The sequence below is a fragment of the Thamnophis sirtalis genome, unplaced genomic scaffold, assembly GCF_051295495.1.
Source record: "Thamnophis sirtalis isolate CommonGarterSnake01/CBP01778 unplaced genomic scaffold, rThaSir2_p1.2 scaffold_4, whole genome shotgun sequence".
Taxonomy (NCBI): Eukaryota; Metazoa; Chordata; class Lepidosauria; order Squamata; family Natricidae; genus Thamnophis; species Thamnophis sirtalis.
This window is the reverse complement of record NW_028261384.1, coordinates 72,025,250-72,037,668: the sequence shown is the minus strand read 5'-3', so window position 1 is coordinate 72,037,668 and position 12,419 is coordinate 72,025,250. Positions and strand designations below refer to the sequence as shown.

The 12,419-nt window shown below is 38.7% G+C and overlaps 1 protein-coding gene across 7 annotated transcripts in view; it reads right to left on the bottom strand.

Annotated features, from left to right (window-relative positions):
* The window catches only part of SUGCT (succinyl-CoA:glutarate-CoA transferase), a 440,539-nt gene that overhangs the window by 131,989 nt on the left and 296,131 nt on the right, over positions 1-12,419 (bottom strand). The window contains exon 13 of one of the 7 annotated variants that reach the window (XM_087713115.1): positions 8,364-8,908. The exons of the other annotated variants lie outside the window; for them this stretch is intronic. Within the exon in view, the coding sequence (XP_087569241.1) occupies positions 8,900-8,908 (9 nt within the window). The 3' untranslated portion in view covers positions 8,364-8,899. Of the gene's footprint in view, positions 1-8,363; positions 8,909-12,419 lie in introns of those variants that run through there. 7 annotated transcript variants of the gene reach the window in all.

Sequence of the window (12,419 nt, the reverse complement as noted above, 5' to 3'; positions counted from 1 at the left end):
CCATCTCATCTATTCTTGCTATGTATATTGCACCCAAAACCCTTTGAAAAAATATGCATTCCCTCTTTGAATTATTTTATATGCTTGCTTTTTAAAATGTCTTTATTCAAGATATAATTATAATGCAGTTAGAAGAAGAATGGGGTTTACACTGTGATGCTACAATACTGCTTGAATCACCCAGCCCTCCTTTCCCTGCTCCTCAGACACTGTGGGATTTCAAAGTCCTGCAGCAGAAAATTAATTCTGCTAATGTAAGCTGAAACTCCATTGATAAAGTTCCCATATTCTCCATATAATATGTTTTTTCTCAGAATTAGAATAAAGGCAGCAGTATGTAGAGACAAAGAGATACTCATTCAAATCTCAGAATTTCAGTTATTAAAAAATTATGAGCATGTGATTTTAGCAGGCAAGGCAGTTTAAAATTACAACAAGAACTAATGCAGCTACAATCTAAGAATACTTGAGTGGAAGACGCTTCAATAAAACTTCAATAAGATCCACGCTTCTCATACCTTTTTGATACTGAGAAAAATAATTAGTATTTCTTTCTCTTTCTAAATTATATCTGCATTTTTAATCTATCATTTGTAAAACCTGATGTGTATTTAGTCTGATATGTAAGTCTGATTATGTAATATCTTTAAAAAAAACTAAATTCAACGTACGATTTTCTCCTAAAGAGTTCAGCTGGATTCATCCTTGAACACCATGATTTTGAATGTACAATGGTGATTCTCACAATGTGCTAAATCAAATCCAAACAAAAGATATTTATTTAGATTGATATGTTGTACTTCTTTTGGCCTTTCTAAGAAGCAAATTTAAGTTTGCTGTATTATAAAAAAAGTACTAGAATAAGTAATTATCATTGGAAATTTCATTGGAAATCAGTATTTGCAGAGCACTCTGGCAAAAACACGCTTACTTATATATGTCTCTCCCATGAATATGACAATGAGCACCCCCAAAACAATCTTTGTATTCCATATGGAATTCCTTTATTCATCTACACTTCCTTCTTCCCTCCCTTCCTTCCTTCCTTCCTTCCTTCCTTCTCAATGTATTAAATTAAAATTAAAATTAAAAATGAAAGACAGTTAAAAAGCTGGCAAAAAAAGTATATATTTTACCATCCATCTAATCATTGGGAAAATACTGTTCTGGAAAAGCAACCTACTGTTCATGAGATTTTGTTACCTGAAATGGAATAGGGATGTAGGGCACTTTATAACACTGTCTTTTATTGCCTTACAAACTCCAAAGCTAGAGAAGAGATTAGGCTACATGATTATGTGTACACAAATACCGACTATTCTAAAATATACAGCTGAAATATAATAAAATAATTTATATATCTGCACAGATTGGCAAACAATGTACAACAAAATAGAGCATAAGTTGTTCACACAGTTTCAACATGTTTAATGAAGTTCAATGAATTTTAGCTACAATGACCTCCTCCTTCCCATTTTGTGAGAAGGTTTTACCCACAATTGCCATTATAAGAACTAAATGTTATTTAAAACAGCTGCTATGTTTTTTTCCAAATTTCCTGTCTTGTTAAATCACAGCAGTATCTGGTTTGGTGAAATCCACCCAACATTGTCTCCTAGTTAACTTACAAAGAAATAAACCATCTCCATATGCTTTAGTCACTGTTTGTTTTTCCATCAGCTGCCTATAATGAGAGGTAGGCAATCTTTCACAAGGAAAGTAACAGTGTATGTATTTAGCTACAGTGCAACAGCATAACTGGCTCTAAGATGAAGATGATCGAGGGCAAACTCTTTCTTAAAGGAAAACAATTTGCCTTTAAAAAAAAAGCCAAAGTGACACATGGCACACAGCAACATATTTTCTTCAATATAACTTTCTTGTTAATTTATTCACACAAGATTTTCTTGTGTGAATAAGATTAACTTTCTTGTTAATCTTATTCACACAAGATTTCAATTTATTCAACAGTGAATTTTTTTGTTAGGAATGAGTGATTATTATACAATAGTATTTTACGCTTGCCCAGCATGGTAGTTGAGTGCTAAGACTTTTATTTCAAGTGTTTTATAAGTGATACCATTTTAGTTTAGATTAATTACTAGATATTTGAAAGACTGCATGAAGAACAGGAAGTTGAAGGAGCTAATAGGCTTAAGTGTACCATCTGTTATGTATATCAAAGTAGAAGAAACACACATATCCTACTACAATTATCACAATAAAGAGAATATTTCCCAAACTGAGTTCAAATTTCAAACTATGCCACAGTGGGTTGTTGTTTTGTTTGTTTGTTTGCTATTTAACTGTTGGTTTCAAATTGCCACTTGAAAATAGAACCAAACATATTTTGCCTCTTAGGTTGGGTTTTTTGTTGTTGTTGCTGCTGTTGTTACAATCAGTAAAGCTTCAATTTAATGGTTCCAAATATTTAACTTCAGTTCCAAAAAGTCCTTGTCAACATTGCCAACCTTTTTTTTCCTCATAATTTTCTAATAAACTCCATCTTCAATCTAGTTGTGTGCTAAATTGCTTAGGGAATTGTTAATTTTAACCTGACTATCTTTAAAGGAGAATTTGAATCAAAACATCTTCTTTCTCTAAACCCTTTCATGCATTTTTCACAAGAGCTGTATGTAATGACCATCTTACTTAAATCAACAGTATAGAAATCGGCTTTAATTGTCTTCTTTTTGACAGCACAAGTCATCCTGGTTCATCCTCAATTCTCAAGCATTATGAAAAACAGAACTCAGACTTCCCATTTTCTGACATGGGAAAATATTTATTTATTAATTTTGGACCTGTATGTGTTCTGTTATCAAAAACTATAAAAATGCAAGAAAGATAAACCATTATTAGGGAATGAATCTGCCAACTTTTAAAAAACTGATTTTCAAATTATTCCTTTTTAATTTTTATTATCAAGGTGTTTATTAAACTTTTAGCAGAACAGAATAATGCAAATACAAAACATAAAAGAAACAAGTAATTAAATTTTGTATAAAAGAACACAGAATTTTCAAACTATTTAGTCTGATTTTAGTAATTATTTGCTTCAATTACTTTTACAGTATTTGCAATTGGTTTTTTCCAGCTCACACTACAAGACACTCAGACAATCACTGTCCTTTTTTACAGTGACTCTATTTAATAGACTAACAGACATCTTCCCATATTCATGAGTACAGTCAAAATGGGATTGGGAAAATAAAGTTTGCAAAAGCATTAAAGGGGAAGAAGACATGTATACAAAATGATATTGCTTGCAATTATTCACTAATTCATTATTAGTCAGTGAAAAAGAACAGAAATTAATAATAATAAATGGTTTGTAGAGCAATAAATTAACCCATCAAAGAGTATAAATGAAAAATAATGTCTAGAATCAAACTAGGACATCAAAATACATTGTGAACAAAAGAAAGACAGAGGATAGATGAGATTGGAAAGGGTAGAAAAGAATGCTAAAAAGGAATGATCTCTTCCAGGACTATTTACTCCACCAACTTCATCTACCAAAACCATCTTGCATTGCTGAATTGGTCCAAAATGTTCAATCTAGGCAGGGGTATCAAACTCGTGTCATCACAGCAGTGTCACGTGACATATTGGGAAGTTCCCCCCCCCTTCGCTAAACCAGGCCTGGCCTGGCCAGCACATGGCACATCTGGCCCACGGGCCACACATTTGACAGCCCTGATCTACAGCATATGCAGGTGACCATTTGACTTTGTCAAGAAAATAGTGTCTACACCCAGAGACGATTGGTACACATACCTTATATTTCTTGGCTTCACACACTATTCTGAATCTAAACTATTTACTAAAACATAATTCATATGTTTATATAAATGCTACACACAAATAAATCATTTTATAGCTTAAAATAATATATTTAGGCTAAAACATTGTGCCAAACCACAAACTGCCCATTACATTTTATCTTAACAGTGTATTATATGAAATAATTATATAAACATTGAAGTTTTGTGTCCTACTTTTAAGGTTGCAAAGAAATGGCCAAACATCTGTTGACTGAAAGTAAGAAGAAAAGGGTTTAGGATTTAAACATTGAGCTTACAATAAATTAGGCTTTGATTCTTATGTGCTGCTGTATACCAATCTAAAATAGCTAAGTAGAATGTTGAGCTTATTAAGCTTCAGCTACTAAGAACTAAATGTGATATTAAATATCTTGGATGCAGTGATTTATTTAATGGTGGTTGTGTGAAATAGCAGGCAGAAGGATATTTGGGGATGTCAACAGCCAAACTGTTTCATTCATGGAAAGCATATGCTCTACTATTGGAATACGATTTTCTTTTCAGCCAATTGTGTAAAGTTATACCAGACCTTTTTCTTTAACTAGCTGATAACCCAGCATTGCCTGGGCATTTATAGACGTCGAAGACAGGGAGTCATTGAGAGGGGCCTTTCTACTCCCTTCCCCCTCCCATGCACTCCTCTTTCCTGCCCTGTGTACAATCCTGGCACTTTGCTCCAAATCCATCAGGCACTTCCCCATTGGTCCACTGGAGGGCAAACATCACAGCTGGCTTTCCAGTGGAAGCTGGGAAGGAACTGACTTTACAAACAATTTCTCTAGGACACCACACTCACTCTCCTTAATGGCCTAAGCTCTTACTTCTCCATCCCATGACATCACAAACAATTGCCATTGTAGGATGCCGCACTCGCTCTCCTTAACAGGCCAAGTGTTGCAGAGTTGTGCTGGAACACACACAGAGGGACACATACACATACCCACATACAACATGAGTGTCTCCCCCACCCCCCAGTATTTGTTTCCAGAGGGTGAGTCATCTGTGTACCAAGTTTGATTGAAATTGCTCGAGATGCTCCAGATTTGCTGGAACATACATATATACAGCCTTTTTTATATAGCGAGAAGAGAAAAGAAGAGAAGAGAAGAGAAGAAGGAAGGTAGAAAAAGATGAAGAAGATGAAGTAGAAGAAGAAAGGAAGAAAGAAGAAAAGAAAGAAGGAAGGAAAGAAAGAAAGAAAAAGAAGAAAGAAGATAGGATAGAAGAAAAAGAAAGAAGAAGATAGAAGAAGAAAGAAAGAAGAAAAAGAAGATAGAAGAAGAAAGAAGAAAGAAGAAAGAAGAAAGAAGAAAGAATGGTGTTTTCCATGTGGGTCAAATGTGAAACAAGTTGAAAGGAATTCTGGAAATTGCAAAACAAAGATAATAGAAAAATGTCAAGCTGGATATGATTACTTTACTTTCCCTTTGGTGATTGCAGTGGTTATTTCATATTTCTTTGATGTAGGTTTCATTATGGTTTATGGGTTTTTTTCTTTCTTGTGTGATTACTGCAACTAATGCAAATGTATAGAAAACCACAACACCTGGCCAAAGTCCTCCTCCTTTTCCATCTCTTGTGTCATCTCTAAATATGTGGAATTAATCTAAGCTATCTCAAAGGTCTAATTAATCACTGATAAAAATTATTAAGTTTAAGGACCAAATCTCTTCAATTTTCAAAGACTAAAATATACTTCAAAGTACTATTTAACATATTAAGAAAAACAATGTAATGGGGAAGGAGAGCAAGAGCAAGAGCTAAGCTAACTTTTAGCTATGAAAAACAAATTGTCTGCCAGATCTTCAGCATAGGCTTTCTGTTTGATGCATGCTTGCTGCCATTGTAACAGGGCTGCCATTCTAACGGGAAGGGGGGCATGGGATTAGGGTTAGGGAAGTGGGCTGGTATAATGAAGGCTCATGTGAACTAAAAGGAAGGTTTGCTCTCAAGAATTACTGTGCTGCTGAATAAAGTTGTTTACACCCAGTCAAGACCAACCCTGCGATGTCACAACGTGCGGTCTCGACATTCCGAGACCGCCATTGATACTTTTACCGCTGGACGGTCCATTGCAACCTAAACCATCCCGCAGAGATGATGATCAGGAAGACAAAGCCTTGCTGGTCTCAGGGACATCGCAATGTCCCTGATAGACCCAAGGGAAGCGCTTCAAGCCGGTGATAAACAGGCAACCCCCAAGCTGATGAATTCAGGACGGCTCCGGAGGAAGGAAGTGAAAAGAAAAAGTGAGTCCATCTGGTGAGATATTTTTTCTATTTTGGGAAAGACTGCCCAAAGAAACTTTTTTTAAAAGTCAAATTAGATCCTTAAGTAAAAGAACTAAGCAGCGAAATTAACACATACTGGACTGCTTTGGAAAGCTTTTTTTTCTTTGTAATTATACTTTGGGGATTGAAGTGCTCGCAAGGTTTCTTGTTTCTCCTCTTAAAGTGAACTGATTGATTTTTTTTCTTCTGCCTTTTGTTGCTTTATATCTTGACTTTTGGATTAAAACCTTCCTTTTTATTTTAACAATTCTTCCTTTTACTTGTTATTAAATTCCATTAAAGAAATTTAAAGAACTTTGTTTCCTATAAGCCAGAGATAAATATTAGAAAGTGAAAAGTAGCATCACTGCCACTCAGAGGTCAAAGGCTGGAGTTTTTGAAACAACGTATCTCTTCTCTTTCCTTCTTTGATCTCACTGAGTTTGTAGCTGAAGGGTTTGCAACTTGTTTACAGAAACTGATAAAGAGCCAAGGGCATGAATTGTTTTCACAGGTGCCTTTGAGAACTTTTTTGGCAGGGGAGAGAAAGGGGGAAAAACCCTTCTCCTTTGAAGAGCATAAAAAATATTGTGTTCGTCAACCTAAAATAAAAAAACATATAAGAGGCCTGGAAGGCTAGAATGGCAGTGGTTATTAGTTTTTTTTTCTTTCCTACTTTTTTTGGAAACATGGATCAATATTCAGATGAGGAAACCTTAAAATTCCAAAATATCTTGGCTGGAATTCAAAATCTATTGGAAGGATATGGGAGAATTGAGAAGAAGTTGGAAAGACTAGTCTTCCTCACAGCAAAAGATGAAGGGGTTGAAGCCCCAAAAATTAAAGGGGACAATGACAACATAAAGACAAGACAATAGATGAATTCATTAATGGAGGAAATGTGGGTGAAATTGGAAAGAAGGGAATATGGAAAAGGGAATTCGACGAACTGGAGCCCTGCCCAAGATTCCAAGATACAGAAGAAAAAGAAATGGTAATGATGATGGATTTAAGAAGAGAAATTCTTTCAGAAGCACAATTGACTACCAAAGACAAGCTAATTTTAGTAACAGCTGGAGGGCAACGAGATTACCTGAGAGATTCTCCAAGCAACAAAGTGCAGAGAGAAGTTTATAAAATTCTTATAAAGGAGATAAAAAGAAGACTGACACCACAATTGGCAAGAGAGATAAGACTGTTTTGTTACTGGAAAGATACAGGTTGAAAATGAAAGTTGATAATAAAAAATTAATTGATTTTGGTGATCAATAAGTAGGAATTTAGTAATTCTTAGATTGTTTTAGATTGTTATTAAATGTTTACTCATTAAAAAATAATTAACTATAATAACAATAATGAAATGATAATGGATATAGCTTAATGATATATACATGTACTGGCAAACTAGTAAAAGAAATTTGAATTTAAATTACAGATTGTGATCTGGGGAAAAGATCTATAAATTTTATTAACAATTTTTTATTTAGATCTTGTCAAAAGGCGTAAGGTTTTTTTTCTTTTTTTCTGGATCTGACGAGGAGATGGAATATAAATAGTAAACGATTTTTAACCAATTATAATAACAAGGAAATATAAATGGATATTGTTTAATAATATATACATGCTCTGGTATTGGCAAAAGCAACTTGGATACAAATCCTAAACAGCGAGTTGGGGGGAAGGGGAGGGAAGGTTTAGAAACTTTATTAATTGACTTTTACCTAGAAGATGTCATGAAGGTGTAATGTTATTGGAGGATTTTTTGAAATAGCTAATGAATGCCATTATGTGGTTGTGTCTTTAAGTATGAATGATTTGAAGTAAACACACGTTCAAATAATTGTAATCAAATAAGAATTGTGGTACATTGATAGTAAGATATACAAAGATTTTTGATTTAAAGTGTATAATCTAATATGAACTATAAGTAATGACTGTGGAAGAAATGCACAAAATTTATCTGTAACCCATCGACACACTTTCTACAAGGTGTAATGAAGGATGATTCTTTTTTGTGTTTTTATTCAATTAAAATAAAAAAACTTTAAAAGACCAACTGTCCTAGAATTCCAGATGGATGAAAGCACCTGAAGATATGCTCCACATGACACTATTCCAGATGTGGATTAGACATTCAGCCTGGGTCCCTGGGGGGAGGGACTTGGGGAAACTTTCAAAATGTAACTGCTTTATATTGAGCTACTGAGGAACGAGTGGAGGCTAGTTCAATGTTAAGTATTTATTTAACATCAATAAGACAACTAACAGCTTAGAACAACGCTTTTCCTGTCTGACAGCTATTTATAACCCAAGCTATCAGACAGGTAACCAATCGGGTGTCTATGCTTCTCCCGCTAGCCGGCAGGTGCATCAGAGCCAATAGAAATCATTTAAGCTTGATTGTATCCGCGAGGACTTAACACTCCTTTCCCGGGGATTGCGCAGGTGTAGTCCTGTAAGCAGGCGGGCCGGCATTAGTTCCACCCTGAGCATCTCAGTTCCTGGGCAGGAGCCGAAGGAGTAGGTAGTCCTGGTTCCTCCTCTGTTGGAAGATGGTCGTCAGCAGTGACTGCAGATTCCATTCCTGACAGCCTTTTGGAAAGAGCAGATAAGCTGGCCAACGAAAACGCACCGGGCCGTGGATGCAAGGCTTCTGCTGGAAGTGAGAAGTCCTGCTGGGAGGCAGCATTAAAGGCTTGATTAGTCTGTTTTTGAGATGGTTGTGGTCGAAACTCGGCTTCAGGTCTGGCTTGCAGGGTGCAGTGCTGCAGTTGATCTATATGGTGCCGCCATTGTCGTCCATCATCTAACCTGTAAGAATAGGGCCCGGTTACTTGAATAGTTATTCTGGGCACCAATTTGGGGTCATTGATGCAGTTACGGGAATATATGCTATCACCTGGCAGAAAACTTCTAGTGTGACCGGACTGTTTTTGTGGGGATTCAGTTTCATATGTGGGGTGCAAGCGGTCTAGTATAGTTCACAAGTGCTGCCCCATGAATAATTCTGCAGGAATTATTGCCTGACCCTGGACAAGGAGTTGAGTGTTGTATTGTTAGTAACTTGTGATTTTATCTGTCCAGTTACCAGGGCCCATTTGGTGCAAAGCCTGCTTGGCCAAGCAAACCACTCGTTCAGCCGGGCCATTACTGGCAGGGTGGTAGGGAGTCACCAGAACATGTCTAATACCTAGTTTAGCCAGGAATACCTGGAACAAAGCCGACATCAGTTGTGGTCCGTTATCGGACATTAAGGTGTCTGGTAATCCATGAGTAGTGAAAAGGTGTTGCAAGGTTGTCTCTGAAGTGGTGGAATACATGGGTGTTAATTCCACCCATCTTGAATAGGCCTCTACGACAACCAAAATGGTCTGACCTTGGACCAGGCCCACGAAATCCATGTGGATACGGGACTATGGTCCATGAGGTAATTCCCATTCCTAAGTTGGTGCCACCAGCAGAGCAGGGTGCGACAGATGTCAACCCACTCAGCAATTGCTTCATCAAATTTGGGCCACCAGACATAGCTGCGGGCTACAGCTTTCATCCGCACTATACCTGGATGGCCCTTATAGAGGTAATTAAGGACTGTATGGTGGAGTGAGGATTGTACTACTATGTTCCTCCCCCATAATAAGCAATCCTTTAGTTCCGAGAGTTCCAATCGCCATCGGAAATATGGCAGGAACTCATCGGCTATTCTTTCTTGGGGCCACCCCCAGAGGATCCAATCTAGTACTTTGGACAGTAAGAGGTCCTGTCTAGTAGGCTATATCTGTGGTCATTAGGGGCATCCTGAGGTCCTCTATCAAGAGGACCGAAGAGGCCGGGGTCGGATCTTGACGCAGAAGAGATAGGGGACAGTGGCTTAACATGCCCCATGTTCTTACCAGGATGGTATTCTAAACGATAAGAATATGCTACCAAGAAGACAATCCACCATGATATGTGTGGTGACAGAATTGCCGGTGTTTGGCCGTCCCCAGTTATTACCCCTAAAAGCGGTTTGTGGTCAGTGAGGAGCAAGAATGGGCAGCCATATAGGTAGTTATGGAATCTCTTGATTCCTGCTACGGCCGCCAAGCCTCCTTATCCAACTGGCTGTAATTTCTTTCAGCCTGAGATAAGGTCCTAAAGAAATATGCAATTGGTACTTCTGTCCCATTAGGGGATCGGTGGCTCAACACTGCCCCGATACCATAAGGCGAAGCATCACAAGCTAATATGAGTGGTAAAGCCATAAGTACAGCAGATGACGTAAGCAGGGATTTGACAGCGGCGAACGGATGTGCTTCGTGGCTGTCCCACTTCCAGGCTGCCAAGCAGCCTGTGCAAGGGCTCCAAGATGGATGCCTCGTGGGGTATTAACATGGCATAAAAATTTAATAGTCCTAGGAAAGCTTGTAGCTCTGCCCTATTGGTTGTGGTAGGGGCTTTCTTAATGGCATCAACTTTGGACTGGTAGGATGGATCCCTCGGGTGTCAATTCAATACCTGAGGAACTTCATCGATTCCACTCCAATAGAATATTTAGATTTTTTCAATTTGAATCCTGCAATGCAGAACCACTGCAGGACGCTTCTCAATTTGTCCATTAGCTCCAGACGACTGTTAGCTGCTATCAAAACATCGTTGAAGCAGAGTATCACCCCAGGCATCCCTTGGAGCAATTGCTCCATTATGTTTTGAAAGATGCCTGGTGCCACGCCGACTCCAAACTGGAGTTGGCGGCACCAGAAAGTCCCATGATGAGTTACAATCATTTGGGCATCAGCCATCACATCATCAACATCTAGCTGTTGATAAGCTTGAGACAAATCAAGCTTGACAAACAGTTTATCTCATCCCAATGAGTGCAGCAAATGCTGCACCACTGGAACAGGGTAGGGATTAGCTTGGAGGGCTTTATTTATTGTCAATTTATAGTCGGCACAGATCCTAATGGATCCATCTGACTTAAGAGGAATCACGAGGGTCTCCCACTTTGCATAGTCTACAGGCTCCAAAATGCCCCAGGCCCGCAATTTATCGATTTCAGAGTCAACCTTAGCCTATAGGGCAAAAGGAATGTGATGAGCTTTTAGACAAATGGGGGTAATATTTGGGTCTAAGTTGAAAGATATGGAAGAGCCGGTATATTTACCAACCGTGTCACTAAACACGGCCTCTAACTCCCTGGCTAGGGTGGCATAATCCTTGGCTGGCATTGTGGCGTCGACTCCTGCAATGGAAAGACCTAAGGAATCAAACCAATCTAGCCCCAACAGTGTAGCAAGAGAGTTGGCACCACAATAACTGGCAGGGGCCCTTTAAAGGAGCTGTGTTCTATTTGAAAAAACCCGCACCTTATTATTTGAATTGAGTTGCCCTGTTGGTCCTGCAGACTGCAATGACATGAGTTTAAATTTTGGTAGTTAACAGTTGGTATCAAACACTTGAGGCTACTCCATGATATAATGGACCGAGTGGACCCGGTGTCAATTTCCAATTTGCATGGAGCCCCTTCAAGCAAAACAGTGAGGTAAAATTTTTTAAATGTCCTGGTTTCCTTTCAGAAGATAAACTTATGGTCCCGTCATCAGAAACTCCTCCGTGGTTGATAACATAATAGTCCTCATGGGGTCCACTTGCTCGCCTGTCAGCTGGCTGATTGAAAGATCCCGGTTCTGTCATCTCTGAGGTGGGGAGTGTGGCACAGCACATATAGGCTAGGTGGCCCATCTTCCCACAACGGCTACAGGTGGCTATCTTGAACTTGCAAGTGGACTGCATGTGATTATCAGCACAGCTCAAACAGCCAGACTGAGGGAATTTTGGCAGCACCTTCCTGCTGTTCCCTACATAGGCCTTGAGGCGACTAATGTCATTGTCTTCAACTGCCATCATGTTGCTGGTGCACTGCTGCCAAGGATGAGGCTTGGCTGTGGGCCGCCTGGTACCTCTGAATTTCAGCCGCCAACCTGTCAGATTGCTCTGGGCGTTAGCCTCATCCATGGCAATTTGCAATGTCAGCTCAGAGCTAGCTAACAAACAGTGTTGGAGTCATGTCTTTGACTCCACAAACTAATAGTTCCAACAGAGCCTCATAAAGGTTCTGGAATTCACAATGTATGATCAAATTCCTCACAGAAGCCATGTACTCGCTAACCATTTTGCCTTCACCCTGTGTACACTTGCGGAAAACATGCTGATGGGCTATGTGAGACAGGGCTGGAGCATAATGGGCTTTTAGCTTGTTGAGTAGAATTTCCCATGTACTCCTTGAATGGGAACTAGAGCAGCTAGAGCCTGGGCTGTGGAGAACATCTCCAGACCACATGAG